At 41.9% G+C, this 18,820-nt stretch overlaps 1 protein-coding gene across 3 annotated transcripts in view; it reads right to left on the reverse strand.

Moving 5' to 3' along the window:
• Positions 1-1,772: 1,772 nt before the first annotated feature.
• gabra1 (gamma-aminobutyric acid type A receptor subunit alpha1) overlaps positions 1,773-18,820 on the reverse strand; it is a 29,106-nt gene continuing 12,058 nt past the window's right edge. For all 3 annotated transcript variants that reach the window (XM_086130892.1, XM_086130891.1, XM_086130890.1), the window contains exons 7-10: positions 17,883-18,026; positions 16,506-16,658; positions 8,033-8,235; positions 1,773-7,172 (exon numbers count right to left, since the gene is read on the reverse strand). In XM_086130892.1, the coding sequence (XP_085987018.1) occupies positions 6,852-7,172; positions 8,033-8,235; positions 16,506-16,658; positions 17,883-18,026 (821 nt within the window). In that variant the 3' untranslated portion in view covers positions 1,773-6,851. The remainder of the gene's footprint in view (positions 7,173-8,032; positions 8,236-16,505; positions 16,659-17,882; positions 18,027-18,820) is intronic.

Here is an 18,820-nt window from a genome sequence, read left to right on the forward strand (position 1 = left end):
TCACATCTGCTTGTGTAGTATGCGTAGGAAAGTACACGTATATGGTTTCGGTCATATATTATTCATTCATTTATGGTTTACAAGCCACTACTGATTTATTGATACATGTATGATTGTCTTTGTTACATTCGGTGCTGTTAGCTGTTTTGCTGCTGTTCACATGTACCTCTGTATAGGCGGTGTACATAGTAACTATTTATTATTAAGATGTATGGTTTCCTTATGCTACTGCTCTCAGTACGAGAAATACTTATGGTTACTGGATGTAAAATTAAGAAAAAATAGCAATATGTTCATTGATAAATGCTTCTTAAACAAAATATAGATGAAAAACAGTTGTCTGTCTCGAGATGTGAACGATGATTGACTGGATGTTTGGATCGATGGATTTTCTTTTCAGGAAAGTAAAACATCATTAATTTGCCTTTCAGAAAATAAAAGATCCCCTCAATAGTTGACCAAAATAATCTTGGAGGTTTTGCTTAACGTGCCACCTGTTGCTTTGGTAAGACCTTAACATCCTGCTTTTACAATTTTTTGTTTGTTCCTAGAGTATATTTTGCGTTGGCCTAAATGAAGCCAGCATTTCGAATTATTCAGCAACAAACTTTGCCATGAAATGACCGAGGCACACAGTCAGTGAAAGTTGCTGCTAACAAACCATATGGGATTACAATACCTGCTTGTTATGTGCCTGAGTCCAAATGTGTGCTGCTGGTGGTGGGAGGGGGTGGGGGGGGATACTGATGGACTGGAAAGAGAAAAGAAGGAGTAGAAGGCCGACAGAGTGAGAGAAAAACCTCCTCTGGTGCTCTTCTGCCAGCAGGAAGCAGTTTTGTTACATAATGCTCTCCGAGATCAGCAGCTCACATGCTTCTCGGGAAGAAGCGCACGTTTCTCTGCACCTGAAGTCTAACGGCGCCGTGGCATCGTGGTGGGAGAAGACGCGGATGAGGCGCCTACTTGAGAGCAGAGGCGGAGAGGGAAGATAAGTGGGAAAAGAATAATACCCTCTTATTGCAGTGGTAGCCAATTACTGTTCTTGTGTAAATTTCAATTATACTGCATATAAAGTAGCTAACCTGTAATAATTAATACTCTTGTGCGGAATATAATATCCCATTTTGGTTTGCTAAAACAGGAGCATGGGCTGTGTATTTTTCAGACAAATCCTAATTTCTTTCGATGTTTGGATGAAGCATTTGTACATGCCGTCCACAGAAACTAGAGAGCGATACCGTAAATAAAGATAAGAGCAACTTGCGCGGTTCTGTGTTGTGGAGGGAGGGGCCAATGATGAACCCGTTAAATTTGGAGCACTCAGGAAAGTTGTGTCACTTTTACGAACATTACACCATTGGGTCAGATGGTTAGAAAGGTTATGTTTTGTATCTGCTGCATGCCGCAGATGGCTGGCCGCAAATGGACACCTGGCTGTAGTTTGGGAAAAACTGGTTTACCTGTCTCGATGTGTAGTCAGCATTGCCTGCAGTTAGCCGGGGTAGACTGATGTAATTTGAAATAGATATTGATTGAAAAATAGAAGAGTCTTGTACATCAGGAAGTAGCTGATGATATACACATGGAAAAACAAATTGGCTAGGGCAATTTTGTTAACCTTAGCAGAGGTCTTTGCCCCCACTGAATGTTGGAAACCGTTAAATGTTTGTGCTAATGGGTAGAATGGCACAGCTAAACACTTTTTTTTCCCTCCCTGCTTTCGTTAACATTCCAAAAGCGGTGCTCTCAAATAAAGACAACGGTAGCCGCACTCATTTGTTTCCTTTTTATTTAAAGACTAATGCAGTGAATCAGAATCTACAGGGCCATATCATAACCAAAAGAAACAAACGAAAACATTTACAGAAGGTTCACCACTTCATCTACACCCATCAGAACCCTGTCGCAACACATCCCAGTGGAGTCAATAGTGTCCTTCCGTTGTCCATACTCTCCTCATATCCACGTCGTTTGTGCTTTAGAAAATGTTTGTTTGTTTGTTTGTTTGTTTTTCCATTGTTAGTTTTTCAGTGAAAATTAGAACACGGGAAAAAAACGTCAGTAGATATCTAGTAAGAACAAAAAGACCTGTTGTTGAAAAGCAAGTGCTGATGATCATTGGCCTTTAAAAAGAAAAAAAATCAAACCAACCAACCAAACAAATGTTTATGACAAGTAACAAATGTGATATATACATGGTAAGTTCTGCAAATGAGTGAGACGAGAAGATCAAAGTCGGAAGCTTATGATTGCACTGTAGCTCATGTTTCACATTCTCTCGAAGGAGCTTCAAAATGGAGCAAAACCTGACTTGCCTTGAAAGTAGCACTGGAAATTTCTTTTCAGTCTGATACCAATAGGAACTCGCTCCCTAACTTTTTCAAACAACTTCTTACTGTTTTGCTTTTTCTTTTTTTCGTTTTTTTTCCATCTTGCGCCTTTTATTGCATGACCCCGGAGAAAAAGTGCAATCAACAATGAAAGCCATTTTCTCTTGAAGCACTGACAAATCCAAAGCACAGACAAGAGATAATCCACTATTTTTCTTTGATGTCACCCTGTATAACCGTGGTTTCATTAATAAAAAAAACAAAAAAACTAGTGAATGGGTGTACAGTTGATGTAAAAAAAGCTAAGCGTCCTTTTTTTTCTCCTTTTAATAGCTTGTAAATCTGAAACACAATGGAGACACGGTCATAGATCGGTGGTTCAAAGCTGTCCTTGCATAGCACGATGCCGACTACATACAAGTAATGTTATTCTTCATCTAAATGTGCAAAATGCATAACAATAGGTTGAGAATACAAACAATATTCATCAGTTTGAGCTAATATCTTCCGTAATAGAATCAAATACTGTATGCGTCATGTATTTTACATATGTATATATTTATATATTTATATATTTATATATAGGATTTTCTTCATCATAATCGACATACCTACAATAGTTTATTTATATCCTCTCTGTGTACAACTCTTCACCCTGAACTTTGCATTTCCTTCACCCCTCCGCTTATAAGTGGCCTATTAGGGACATGTTCAGTACCGGTGATCCTGATCATGCAAATCATAAGAAAAGTATAAACCCGCATTATAGATTGTGACCTCATCCGCGCATTGACAGGAAAAACAAAAGCAACGCAACACATTAAAATTGATCTAAATAATGAATATAAATAAATATTTTAAAATAAATAAATAGATAAAAATAGTGTGTGCTGAAAATAATGTAAAATAACAAGCAGCGTAAAATCCAATTTGTAAAAAAAATAAAAATCGAATACAATGGAAATCGCTTTAAATAAATTCAATTACAAGTGAGTAGGAACTGTCATAGCTTGCAGGAAGTGACAAATGCTTTTCATCTCAGTGTAGACACCAAAAATGAAACCTTGGTCTGAACACAAAAAGAAAAAAGAGATTTGAGGCATACAAACGGCAATAGGAATTGACGTAAAGCTACGCTAGCAATCAAACCCTCACTAAGTTTCAAGCTGAGGTTCAAGAAAAGCCCTTGCTAAGTAATATTGCTACATTAACAGAATTAAAACTGGGCTGTTCCGAAAGCTTGACGGGCCACGGCCGAGAAATTGTTCGTATTTGGAATAAGACCAAAAAAAAAAAAAAAATAGCATGAGCAACGTTCAAGACAAAAACAAACAGACAAACAAACAAAATAAAACACGAGCCTGTCACCTTTCTGTTATTTTCTGTTATAATTCATTTTCATAGAATGACTCAAGTCCTCAGTACCGACTTGGGTAAACGTAAGATTATGACGTCATACCTCAACGTCGTCTTCTGGCTCCTACCCAAGCCCCCAACCCCTCCCCCTCCCTTTCTCTCTCACCCACACAGCAGCAACAAATCGATTCTAAAAGGGCATCTGATACTGAAGGCAGTGTAGCTGGTACTTTCTGAGCATTGACAACTTTCAGCTCAAAAAACGAACATCGCAAAAATAAATAAAAATACAGAAACAATAAAGAAATGCAAAAAGATTTTGGGGTCACAGTGGGTCACAAAACGCAACGTGTGCCATCAATCAGCAAAGCCATCATCACACTCTTAAAGTATCGAAAAGGCACTTCTCCTCTGCAATGTGCCTCGCTGCTCCGTTAAATTATACCCAACTTGGCTTTGCGTTCAACGCCATTTTTTGGCAGACAAGCCCCTCCCCCACCACCTTATAACAGCCAAAACAGGAAGTAATGATTATAAATAAAATGTAACAAAGGTTTGAAAACGATTCATTACATTCTTCACTTTTTATACCGTTTTTCTTCTGCGTGAACCAAAAAAAAAAAAAAAGAAGTGAGATCCGTACACAAAATTTGGCAAAAAAAGAAAAACAGTCCCAACAGCACAAAACAGACCATGTCTGTCGTAGAACGCAAAGTGACTCCTCCAAGTCTTCTTTTAAACATACCCTTTAGTTACCCCAATGTAATATTGACATCTCTAACATCTGAGAATATTTACAAAGACTGTGACAAATAAAATACGTTATCGTTTTCATTTCGAAGCAGAGATTGATTTTGTTTTCTTACTCTATTTTCGGCGAGCAATGAACGGTGGGTCCACTGAGACGTGTGTTTATTGCTATTGCAGAAATCCCAACTTATTTCGAAGAACGGCTGATGGATGTCTTTTGAGCAAAGAAACAAAAGCCGGCGGTCTGTGTAATCGTGACGTGGTTTTGAGGATGTCCTGCCCATGCATATACGCGCGTGCTGTTTGACTTGTCTGCGCTAAAGCAATGTCAAGAAGTAAATAAAATACAAACGGGCTGGTTTGTTTCAGGTGCAAATGGAAGCTTTGGGGCCCGAGCCTTTAAAGTCATACAAATTGTACGTTTGTGTGTCGATAGGAATTATGACCATCAATAGACTAAAAAGAGAATGCATTCTTGAATAGGACAATCGCTGCAACCTGCCAATAATTAATAAAACCAATAATTCACTTAGCTTCAAAACTTGAGCCGTGTCTGAATAATTTTGGGTTTAACTATGGCCGAACCTTCCACACTAGTTTCTAGGTATGATAAGAACAGTCAAATACCGTATTTTCCGCACTATAAGGCACACCTAAAAGCATTACATTTTCTCAAAAGCCGTCAATGCGCCTTATAATCCGATTCGCCTTATATATGGATCAATATTCTTATTTCTAGGGCAGAATATTGGGAATGTTCTGTGAATCACTTTGCTACAGCTGCAGCGGTGATGACAGTGCTTTATAAATGTATTCCCTTTAGCGTAGCTCCATCTAGTGGATGCATAACGCAAACTCAGCCATTAGTGTATCTTCTATTCTATGCGCCTTCTATGGTGCACCTTATATATGAAAACAGTTTTAAAATAGGCCATTCCTGGAAGGTGCGCCTTATACTCCGAAGCGCCTTATAGTGCGGAAAGTACGGTAATTATTTTTTTGGCCACTGTGGGCGTTTTGGCACAAACTACTGAAATGAAATATTTTGGCAGTACTCTTCATATTAACGTGATCCAATGCAAAAGCATGTACCTCCAAATGTTCAAGTTGTACTTTGGATAAAAGAATACAAGTTGGGCGGAGTACATGCCGTTGATTGGACAGCGTCAACGTCTGGTAACACATTTCCTCCAATAATGGCCCTCTTACAAGTATAAAGACAGACTTTAAAAAGTCAACCGCCGAGCGAGTTTGAACTCTGTTGTGAACCAAAACAGCAGCACCTACCGAATCACATAAACAGTATCTCGGATTAACTAAAAGGTGGGGTATTACCGTATGTTGTAAGCGTGTTCCCTGCGCAGTGTTTTATGATGAGCCAACATCAGGTGGAATCGTCTTGAACAGCGATTAGCTTTCTGGTCGACTTAATGTGTGATCGGTCCACAAAGTCGTGTGTGTGTGTGTGTGTGTGTGTGTGTGTGTGTGTGTGTGTGTGTGTGTGTGTGTGTGTGTGTGTGTGTGTCCATGGTTACATGTTTGAGCCTGAGTTTTTCAGCATTTCTCCATCAGAACGGTCCATTTTGTTTTTCAACTCCACTTTCATTTGACATGGACTTTAATATATCGATGACGTGGTGTCATATCAAATGATGTTGCCCCTCATCAGCCGTGAAGTAGATAACCTCAGACACTATTTGCGGAAATACGGCGATACTACGGTAATACTACAACAAACGTCGTGAGAGACGGGCTTGACTTGAGTGGTTTGGAACAACGGACAGCACAGTTTGCGTCAACGTATTTGTCACTTTGTCCTTTTGCCAAGCCTGTGTTGCAGAGATGAACATAGGTTGCAACGTTGCAGATATACCGGACTGTTAGTTACAAGTCGTTGCTGTCTGCACAACAGAAGCAAGAAATTGTTGGTCTGTCTCCCTCATCAAATCCACATTTGTTCTATTTATTTATCCCTCCCTCAAATGGTCATAACTCTCGAGACTCCCGCGGCAAGGATTAGAGCTGCAATCCCGCAACATAAGAAAATATACAATGTACAAAGGAAAAAGCCCATGACAAGATTGGGCTCTGCGTACTCGAAGAATAGCATTCTCCTCTCGGCTATGTATTTACGGTAGCATTTTCTTAAAAGCATCATCCCCACACCTGAACAACACCCTTTTAAAAGTCTGCATCTCTTGCGCTTCTTTTTTTTTTTTTTAATCTTCTATGTTGTTTTGTCCAAATCTTCAAAATGTAGATAAAAAGAAGCAATGCAACGACTGGGAATTCAAACCAGCATGGAGATCATGTTTGTCTGAAAATAAACACATTTTTTTTGTTTGTTTCTCTTTTGAGGAATACCAAAGAAAATGAAAGTTAGACAGGTAGAATTGCAAAGGAGCGAACAGTGGATTAGTGTGGCGTCATCCCCTGCAGTTTGGGCTTCTTATTCAAGTAGGTGGCCCAGTAGACCAAGTTAAAGGTTCCAAAGAGCAGAGGGAAGGCTATTCTGGCGATCCTGTCTATCTTGCTCACGCTGTTAAAGGTTTTCTTGGCCTCTGGGGGCTTGGGCTTTGGCTCCTCCTTGGGCTCAGTCGGGGGTGGAGGGGCGCTTTTGGCAATGGTGGCCAATCCAGGGTCCCTGGCAATGTTGGGAGCAAAGGCTGTAGCAGTGGCGGCCGGGTACGCTGTTGTGTTGTTCTTTTTCAGCATGGACTCCTTCTTCTTCTTTTGCTGGGTTGGTTTGACGAGGAAAGAAAAACAGAGGGATCAGCGTACGGACGCGATCCAATGGATGAAACATCTGCACGAGCTCTTGAGAAAGAAAAACTTTTTAATATTAAAAAAAGACTCGGCTTATTTTTTAGAATGGGATAAAAAACAGAATGGATTGTTATTTGACTTCTGAGGTTTCATTGGATTGTTTGGCCCTCAATTCAAATTTCCATCATACAGTCTGTTGTCATTGTTAAAATGTCAGTTTGACAAAAGACTGCAAATCATGAGAAATGACTCGCATCGGACTGCACTGCCCATCTGTGAAAGCTGTGTGCAGTTATTCTTACGATGATGAATAATAGTCATTGCTGACATTGCGTCATCGGCAACCTAATGATTCATACAAATCAATAAACCTGTTTAAAAAAAAAAAAAGTAAATTGTCCTCCGAAGCAGCGCTGCGCCGCTAAACGTCGCACACAGACAAGTGGAGCAGAAAGCACGAGATGAACACTAAACTATTAATGTTCACGTCATGTTACACAAATTGAATTTTCTCGGAGATGACAACTAAATGCTTCCCCCGCCTGCTGCAGCTCCCACGGCAGTTAAGTGCTAAACCGCCCCCGTGTGCAAAAAAAATGTAATAAATAAATACAAATGAAGAAGTCTCATGCATCCTTTCTCCGCTGGACTCACCGTTTGACAGACACCATCCTGAAAATCAATCCAAACCCAGATGACAAATCTCGCCCAAATAGACATTAAGACATCGGAAAATGGGGAGAATTTACAATATTATGACCTTGCAGACTCTCCCCTGTGATTCAATCAGTTCGGGGTCTGCTCAGAATGAAAACTGAGATCTAAAGTACCTTCTCTGGTACCACGCTTTTCCCATCCCAGGCGTAACCCCTCTTGGTGAAGTAGTTGACTGTGGCGAACTCAATGAGGGCCGAGAAGACGAAGGCGTAGCACACGGCGATGAACCAATCCATAGCGGTGGCGTAGGCCACTTTGGGGAGAGAATTCCTGGCGCTGATACTCAGGGTGGTCATGGTCAGGACAGTGGTCACTCCTGTGGGAGTGAAATTCGTGTAAGTGTGTGGTGAGCATCAAATATTCATGGTTTATGATTAGACCAGCTGACCTATTTACCCCCCCCCCCCCAAAAAAAAAAGAAAAACAATCAATGCAATATATTAACTGATGTACATTGAGAGGAATATTTTTTCATGAGGTGTAATTTCATTAATAGGGTTCTATAATTGCTCAACTTCCATCCACCCATCCATTTGAGCACTGCTTATTCTCATTAGGATTTTGTGTGAGCTGGAACTGATTCCCGGGGAGAAAAAAATGGGCTTCCTTTCAAACGTAGACGGCACCGTTTTAAAATGAATTGCATCCCACTTTTTGGAACCGAAGTCGTTGTGCAACGGGCAATATTGCTGACCTAAGTCTCGAGCGTGCAAGTACTATTTTTCAAATATGGACTACAGAAACACACGCGTCCTTGTATTTGATTCAGTCAGGTTGTCACCAGCAGTGAGAGTTGCTTGAGAGGTTAACTTGATGTTGCTGTGGAAAGCCAAATTGGGACAGAAAAATTCCTAAAAAATATATAATCCGACGAGGCCCAATCATTCGTACAATCCAAATTCCACCATCAAAAAGTGATGTCAGATTTTGAATTTGCCATCACGCCTGATATTGGAAACGTGTGGTATTTTGATACCATTTTTCAGAATAAAATAAAGGCATCTAAAATCTAAAGTTCAAGTCACTGCATGCATGTCCTCAATGTATTATTGTGCCTTGCAAAAATAAGCACTATGCAATAAATATAAAACAATCCACCCAAAAAACAGGACATACAATGTTGACTGAGTATCCTTTCATGTGTTGATGGTCACCTCGAAATGTCAGAATTGAGGACCGTATAAGCAGTTAATGTTAAACACCGTGTTCCGGAAAGGTCTGTTTAACACCTATACTGACACAGAAATAACTTTTGTACACGAAAATGTCGGAGTTATAGGTTTGCTACTGTAGGATTCTATTCCAAGTGGGCTCCTAATACATTTTTATGAATCTATCGGAGCAGTCGTGCAGCTTGTTCTTTTAATAGACGCGCAGTGGTAAGAGATCTCCCCAGATGCAGCCGCAACATGCGGTTGTCCTCGGGGGGAGAGGGGTGGAGGGGGGGTATACTGCGGCTAACGAATAGTATGCAGGCAAAATAGGCGGGAGGAATGACATCTTGCACTGCCGCGCAAAACACACCAGAAGAAAAAAAAAACAAGACAAAATGCAAATGCTAGGGAAAATAATAGCTGCTGCATGTGGCTAACCCTGCCCAATCAGTCACCGAGCCCATTAGCAGCTGCGCAGAGAATCAAAAGGAAGTGGGTCGGGGCTTCCATACAGAATAGGCAACTGCAGATGTTTACACAGCACCTAATATAAGCCTCAGCAGAAAAACCATCTAGCAATTTCGGGACACGAACAGATGGCATGTATAGGGGGGGAAAATACGAAACATGACACACTAACACCTCCCATACGCATGTTGTACGGATGTGTGCACGCTAGCTACATGGCACGCACACAAAGAGATTGCCTACATTCTTCAGTCACGTCTGAACAGGGTTAATCCGTTCATTCCGATGCGTCCCAGCTGATACGCCTTTTGAGATGATCTTTTAGTGAAGCGATATTAAGGTTTTTGAGAACGATCTCGTTTGACCAGTTTGCCTCTTTGCTAATGTAAACAGTAACAGGTATGCCTAATATCTTTGAAAGCGTCAGTATTTCTTGTAGTGATAATGGCGGTCATATACACAGACAACACACTGTCGAAGTCTTCGCTACACACTTGAAACACACTTTTTGTCCAAAACAATAAAAATTTGGATTTATTTACTTTTAGGACAAAAGAATATGCCCGTTGTCTAGTAGCTTTTCAAGGTACAGTCTCATTTGAAACCGTCAATTATATAAAATTCATCATTATAAAATGAATGGATTTTTGTCATAATACTACTTACCGTCATTTTCAGGAATCCATTCATGCCTTTTTGAATTAATGCAGAAGCGAATGTTAAAATGTACTGTTATCACTCAGTGATTGCTATAATTGCCTATTTACAAACCATGAAACTGTTTCACAGCAGCAGGCCACGGTGGCCGCTTTGCGACAAAATATCATCATCCAAACATCTGTCGAAATAACAGTTTGTATGTACAGTCTGTTTATTTGGAAAACATTCCGGGGATGTCTCATCTCCGTCGATTCTGACGACACAAGCGGTAAACGGATGAATCACGCGCTCCTCGTCCTCCCACGCTCGTTTTCGCATGCTTTTTGGCTTTGTTTGTCACATGAAGCATACAGTATGATTACAATGTTTCTCATTAGTCAGAGCCAAATAAGTGATTAGTCACTTAACCAGAACGAAACAGGACCCCTCTGATGGTTTTGCGGCATTTGCATAGCTGGTGCACGGGTGTATGGTCATGCATTTCTCACGTTCATTTTGAATCAAAATGGAATAAGTAGGTCAGCATTGCATTATTTATTTGGGTTTCTACAGCCTATATTGCATGCTTGATCATACACACACACACACACACACACACACACACACATCACCTGTCCAGATGTATGGGCACGTATCCCTCACGAAACTTTTCTGCGTTTGCCGTTCTTTCCCAAGGGAAATGAAACTCAAACGTATCATAAAAAACTGACATTAAGAGATGAAAATTAGCGATTCAGCACTCTGCCGCTTTTGCTCTGCATCCTCGGGGCCTTCAGTCATGTGAAACTGAACAATTATTTCCCTCTTTTCTAATTACCATTGGAGCCGTTGTACGCCAACAAAGGCGACTGTCTAACGAGGGAGAATGTAACTTTTACTGATTTGTTTGTGGTTGAAGCATAACATTTTATTTTTTAACTTGACAGCAATGTCGTATGAAGAGAGGGGCGGAGGGGGCCCTGGGCATTCAACATGCATTCAAATGAGGGTTGTTGGGAATTTAAGGCAATACGGAACTAAGTGCACGGGTTTCCCAATATATATTTTTTCCTGTGCAAGGGACTGTCTTACTTGAAAAATGACCATTCAAGGGTGGCACAAAACGACTGAACAAGAAACTAATGTTAAGTTCAAGAGCTCATTTTTCACAAAAATGATTCAGATTCTATGTTTGTCCTACATATCATTACAAATCCACACAAACAACTAAAATCAAATAAACATATATATATATGTATATGAAGCCATTGTAGTATAGAGCAGTGTAAGACCCATGAGTGCAACTAAGACATGTAGTGTTTGGTGATATTACAATTTAAAACGTCATATTTGCAGTTTGGCACACACACTTATGCATATCTTTTGTCTTCAAAAAATTGAGGGGCGCCAGTTGTCCATCCCAGATCTAAATTGTACATACAGTCGGTGTGAATGTGAGCGCGAATGGTTGTTTGTCTATATGCGCCCTAAGATAGACTCCAGCTCACCTGCGACCCGAATGAGGACTACAGATGGACGGCTGGATGAATAATCCACACTCTCCCTAGTTTTTCACGAAAAGCAAATATTTGACTTGTAATACAGGTGCAATATGAGCAAAAGCACCAGCTTGCTTTGTCACAATTTCTTCAGAGTCACTTTGGTGCCAGAGTTCATGAAGAGAGAGTGCCAAAGCATTTTCCGCTGGCGCGTATCCAGCACGAAGCTCCTGTGCCGGCAATCACGTGTGCTTAATGGTCTTGCCAGGTACAACACAGCGCCACCTCTCATCTATTGTTTCCGCACACATTAAATCGATGGATGGCTGGTGTGTTTAAACTTGAACATGGGTGGACTTGGAGACAAACGCTTGGGCCGAGTGGAGGTGGATGAGGGCCAGATGTGTATGCATATTCGCAAGTGTGCGGGCGCGCATCGGAGCCAGGCAAGTGCTCGCCTCAGTAGGTGTACGCAGAATGTTGTCAATATCTACGTTTGCACAGTAAATAATTTAATTTTGTGGGGGAGGATGCAGGAAGCACCCCAGGGTATTACACAAGTCCTCATAATAAAAAAAAAAGTCAGTCATATATAGTTTACTGTTTGACTAGTTATGTTACCGTGGAAACAAATACTCCTTCATTGTGTTATTCTAACAAGTGAAGACAGTCAGGGAGGCAAAAAAAGATTACCTCGAGCGGTGTGCAAAATGGCCACGGCTGACCACGATAGCATCCCACCTCCTTTTTCGATTGATCAAGTACCTCCGCTTTGATTTATAGTATATCTTGTGCAAGGTGTGTTGTTATATTTTCCAACGAAGAACGACGAAATACTGAGAGCATTTCCGACTCAAATTAATTTCTCCTTCTTGACAAGCTCAATTCCCCAACGGTATCTTTTTAAGTCTTCAAATGATTATTATTTATATTAGTTGAGTCTACAGAGTTCTAGACGTCCTCGATGTCAAAGCACACCACCTGATATTGAGTAACAAGGTAAATTTTGAATTTGAAGGCGATAAATGAGAAGGTTGAAGCGACTATTTTACAGCTGCTTCGGGCAAGGACGAGCTTCACCACAGGCAAAGCAAAGAATCAAATGTGGCACAGATAACGTACGCCCGATTAAATATTTTTTGACATAACCTTGCTTAGCTTGAGAAAGTTGGATTTCTTATCTACGTTTGCTGTCAAACAAATTTACAGGTGCAAAGTGAAGAAGCTGCAAATTAAAAAAATGAAAATGCTTTCAATTGCTCCTGGGCATTCATTCGTGGTCATAGACGATCACAAGATACATTATACCAACCAAATTTGGCATTTCTTAATACGTTCCAACATACCAATAGATGAAAGCATAAATAGGATGCAGTTCATCGACTTATTGTTTCAGTTTCATCAATTCTTTGATGAAAAATGTGACCTAACTTGGTCAGCACATTAGTTACATGGATTTGCTTTGTTGTTTTAATATCAACCCTGCTGTATTTGTCATCAAGAATCCATTCAGTGGCATATCTTCGCAAATGTTAATTTTGTAATGCTGTTAACTATCGTGTGATGGTCAAGAACGTTTTTTTTAATCAGTCTTTCGAAAAGTCGGAGGGAATTTTTTTTTTTTGCCTACTAGAATAAAGTGTAATTGAACATCCACTTCAGTAGGTGGCAGTGACGCTCTCATTGTCAGAGTGCACGGGGCAGGTGTAGATTATTATTATTATTATTTTTTTTTGTGTAGTAGTGACAGAAAACAATTGCAAAGCACTAGTTTAAATACATTTTCACAAGCAAAACATCAGTCACGGTGATGCTATGTTCTTGAGGGTTCGGGATATTAAAAGAGACCAATATTGTACCATTGTGATCACATGCGATTGTATGTATTAAGGCCATTCAGGACCCCTCACCATGAAAACACAGCAGTGCCTAACCGGTTAAAGGAAGAGTTGCCATTTCCCCTCCATGCTCAGTTCTCAATTGCAGTTCTAAACATAAAAGTGTGACCTGACCCTGTTCCACGTAAAAGAGTGCCCTGCATTCGCGCACAAAGTGTGATGCGCCGCTTCAGTCCTGCATACTCATTACTGGTCTAACTGATATTTGTCGTCCGCCCCCCCATGAGCACTTTATTGCGTACCCTTGAAATGACAGCATTCAGTTAATCCCAAATTCAACTACTGGATCGCATCCACACAGAACAAATCTCTGTGGTTGTGAGAATGGACCTTCCGAGAAAAATGGCTGCGCTCGCGCCGGCTCTCTGCCTCGCTGGTTCTGGGCAAATACTTGCCAGTGACAGTGGTTTGACTGAGTGTGTCACCAATTAAACATGACAACCAAAATGTGGAATGAGGTCAAAAGAACAGTGAGATGTAGGACGCGGTAGCACTCACTGGCAGAGCAGTCCATTTTTTTGGGTTACCAAACGAAACCTCTCTACGGGTGAGGCGATATAGTATTTCCTGTTCGACTGTAACCGCGACAACAACAACATTTGTTACAAAAATGAAAAATGTTTCCTTCATGAAACATTTTGTGCAAATCCAATCTTTATTGGCACAAGAAGATAAGGTCACTACTGTTGTGTTTGGAAATTGGCTTCGGCTTGAATTCGTGAGACTGTGCTTTCTCGTCACGTCACATGTTTTAAACCATGGTTTACCCCAGCTGCATTTGCTCACGTTAATGAGGCTTGGCGCATCCGTGTTGTGCACGTCGGATCGCAGAGCACCAATTCAGATTCACAGTGATGCGCGCTTAGACATATTGCGTAAAACAAAGGGAGCCCGTGCTTTGACGAACAATGTTGTGTACCTAAGCGAGCAATGTGTAACTTGGTCTGCGTATTTCAGCGAAAAAAAAAAAGGACTTCTGCTTGACAAGACCAAAACCAGCATTCTGTTTTAAAAGTCGCACTGTGAAGGGAGTCGAAGCGCACTCATCAATGGACATAAAAACTTAATGCTTTTGAAATCTTAATCAATGACCAAATGCATGTGAGCACTCATTTCATTTTCCAATCGCTTTCATCCTTTATCAGAGAGAAGCGGGTGCCTCGCTACGCCACGCTTGGCCGTGAACAAGAGGGGAGGGCATGACATTCAAAGCGGGACGACGAGTAAGTACTTCTCTTTCTCTACATGGTTACATGATTAATGCAAACAGCCGTGCAAATTACTCAAATGCAGAATGCAAAAACAAAACCCCAAATGTTGAGCTCCTCTAATTGGCAGGGCGAAGTTGAATGTATGCTAATTTTATGCAATATATTATTGGGATTGCACCCTGTGTTGATCTGACCATCGCCCATCCAGATTAGGCTGACCTTACCCTGCAGTGTATTTTCTTTGACACTTTCTGATTGAGTGCTTTGGTTTCCCTGCAGCATGTTTTATTTTACATTGCTGAATAGTCACGCCTTCAGCTGTGCAAATGTCATTTTGTGGATGCTAATTGAATGCGAGATGTGAATAATGCATTGGCCAGCGTTGACCGACCGAGCATATACAAATCGACCGATGCTCGTCATGATGACTTGCTGAGCATTTTAGACCTTGCGTGTAACAAGGCAGCATTTTAGTTTGCATCTTAATTTACATTTAACAAACCAGAATAGTTTTTTTTTTTAATGATTCATTAATATCTCTACTGACTTCTTTGAGCATTACGCTCATTATTCTGCCATCTCGGAAAAATACATATTAATTACACGAATGACCTACCTCGTGTGTGTGTGTGTGTGTGTGTGTGTGTGTGTGTGTGTGTGTGTGTGTGCTATGCCGTGTCCATATGCCGCTTTAGCCCCATTGCCATTCCACTGTGCAACAACCAGCAGTGATTGCATGCAGAACACACACATGACCTAGATACTTTGGATGTTAAAATCCAATCTGGGCCACCCTCGCTCTCTTTTCGACACACGTGACGAGCAGCACAGGTAGCTGCAATGCACTCCCAGATACCGGAACATTGCAGGACACGCTAGGTTAAAAGAAATAAATACAGCACGAGAGTTGCAAAAGAGCTGCAAAATCAGATGGCGGTGTAAATGTTTCAGTGAAAGTGGGCCAAGGGAAATACTGACAGCCGTGAGAGCGAGAGAAAGCAAAAATAAAACAGAGGAAAATGAGTGTCGCGTGAGGTAACTCAAGGACATTCCGCCTGCTGCTGTGCTACAGAGCATGCTGCGGACTAGCAAGCAAGAGCTTTCCTGTTGGCCAGTGTTACGTAAGAACCGAGTGTGACAGACAGACACACACATTCTAATGACTACACGCATACACACACACACACACACACACACACACACACACACACACACACACACACACACACACACACTTAAGGAGGCACAGACACACATTCAAAGCTTAAACACCACTGATCTCTTCGCCTGGAATTTCACTGCAGCTCCGACTGATTAAACCTCATTCGCTCTCATTGGTGCAGAATGGAATAGAATCGAACTATCTTGTCGCATTGTGGCTTTAATAGGCATTTCAGAGATAAGCTTAAAGATGTCACGTATGCTCGAAGGGAACGGTTCGAGGACACGTGCGATATGCCGGGTATATGCTGATTAGCTTCGTTGCAGAGAGTCAAATGAGGAAGATCGATAGAAGGGAGTTGCCAGGCAACCAGCCGAGACTCCAGGAAGTCGCCACGCACCAGCCCTTTTATGAGCTCTTAGTTCTTGCTAATCTCCGCATGTAGCAACTTCTTTATTTTTGGAACCCTTTTAGTGTTTGGTCCCAACCCACGAACGAATATACGCAAATACATAAAAGAAATGAAGAAATACAATATGGGACCAGAGGACTCACCAAAGACAGTCCTAGCAGGGACGGACTCTCTGTTGAGCCAGAAGGACACCTGTGAGAGGATGACTGTCATGATGCAGGGCAGATAGGTCTGGATCACAAAGTAGCCAATTTTCCTCTTCAGGTGGAAGTGGGTCGTCATCACAACGTACTCGCCTGCGGAGCGGACGTAAAAAAACGTCACGGATGATCCGAATGCATTTCCGTCACGTTTCGGTTTTGTGCATTCAGATAATTAGATGGTTGGTGATGTTAGTGCCAGTGACAATTCCTTTCGGCACTATGAGCAGTTAGTCTCGGCCGCGAAATAACCACACCCTACCTTCCCGTTCTCATCGTGACTCAGTAGTGATGTTCCACCTTTTGTTATTTCTCTTGTACTATGTAGAAAAAAAGCCCCAAATGAGTATCTTCTTTCCCCTTCAAATAACTAAAAGAAAATTAGCAACTATTGTGGTTGAGCTGTGAAAAATGGATTTGCTATAAGAAAAACAGATCTGAAAAAAATGATACAAAATACACCAGCCCTTGAAAGGGAAAATGTGTGGTCAGAGAGTTAGGAAAAGCAAACGACTTCAACTTTCAAACTCTTCTATATCGGGCATCTTGCCGCAGGTGTCTTACAAATTACAGTACATGGGTCTTGAAAATCGAATTGCGTGTAAATGAATCAATGAGAAGAACCACCTCGAAATAAATCAGCCTGGCGCTTAGCCAGAAGGACCAACTTTGTACTTTTGGCCTTGGACTAAAACGCAGTTTTATTGCCTGGTGCATTTAAAGCCTGTCGCAAACCAAACTTCCCAATCATTATTGACAGCGTCTAAACTATCTTTTATCAGGCGATAAGGTTGTCTTCATTTTGTTTTGCGCTTGGCTTTTATGAAGATGCTTGGAGAATGCACCTCGGGTGCTTGTCGCCCCTCCAAACACAGCGTGTTTCTCAGAGAGTTCGCTCTCAATCATTCCGACCAGCCCATCCAGCAATGCTGCAAACAGGCCTCCCATTTTGCGCGGTAACTAATGTCTGCAATTATGGGCCAAAAAGGAGTCGGCGGAAAACACGATGCAATGGCCAGTAGGGAAAATCCAAATCTAGGGCAAGGCCTGTCATTTCTCTAAATTGACAAATGAACGTTTGTGACGGTGACAAAGACATCAAATGGTTTCATTTTAAGTACACCCTAAAACACCGTTTGCGCAGAGATGACAAATAAGCAAGACAGATGTTCCCATGTCAGAGTAAGGCAATGAAAAATTGGCCGTTTTTAGACATAATGTGTGTATTTTCTCATCTAATGTTCACACTAGCACTTTTATGATCAAACCAGTCTTGTAGTGTTGCAGCCAGATGCAGGACTTGAGCAAAGCGATACCTACCTGTGCTGGATTGCACCACTCCAGAATCCACACTCTGTCCCATCAGATCATACTGGTTTAATCTTGAACCGTCGTCTGCCACCACCACAGACTGGTCGGGCCCTTTGGTCCACACGTACACCACTTCTGCTCGAGTGTAAGCATCTAACAGTGGACGAAAAGAAAAAAACCAAAATCAAATCCGCATTCTGTCTAATTTTCCACTCGTTTCCGCGTCACATCATGTCATCTTCCGACTTTATAAGGAACACGAATGCACACCATCCCAACAGCACGGCGTGACCTTAAAAGAGCCACGTCAGTGTTTTCTTGCCTACGGCCAGCCAACCTGTCAAAACTGCAGTGTGGCTCGACCACTGCTGAGGAAAAGGATGGTCCCGCTGCAGACTGCGGCAGAAGGCAAAGAGCTAAACACTGAAATATTTAGGGAGTGGATTCAATTTAAAGAGGAGGTGGGACGTTGGTGGGCCAACGCACGGGTGTCGGCCCGAGGACGGATCCCGTCGCTCGAGTTGCGCAGCTGGCTGACAAATGGCAACAGGAGCGCGCAGCCTTTCTCTCATTGGCTATTCTGGTCGCCGGTCTCCGTCTTTCTTGCGCTCGTTACGCCGTCTTGAAGTGCGTTGCAAGGTACGGGCTTATATAGCTGTGAGCAGTGAGACAGCTGGTGAGTCGCTCTGGAAATTTTTCAAAGAGCGCTGCCTTGGATAAATACGGGTCCGCACGTCGCTTGCCTGCCAGCGTCTGGCAGGGACTTGCATGGCCTGGCAGGGTTGAAGGAGACCGGAGGGGGGGGGGGGGGGCTTTAGCGGACAGCGCCTCTGGGGGAACATCTGCTATCATGTTGTCGTCCCTTATCGCTCCTACTTCCATTTGGATGAGGTGTGAGTGGGCAACATGAGATCGTGCGTCATCCATCTTTCCATTTTCTAGACCGC

Source organism: Hippocampus guttulatus, chromosome 15, assembly GCF_054856545.1.
Source record: "Hippocampus guttulatus isolate MCC_2025c chromosome 15, RoL_Hgut_1.0, whole genome shotgun sequence".
NCBI lineage: Eukaryota > Metazoa > Chordata > Actinopteri > Syngnathiformes > Syngnathidae > Hippocampus > Hippocampus guttulatus.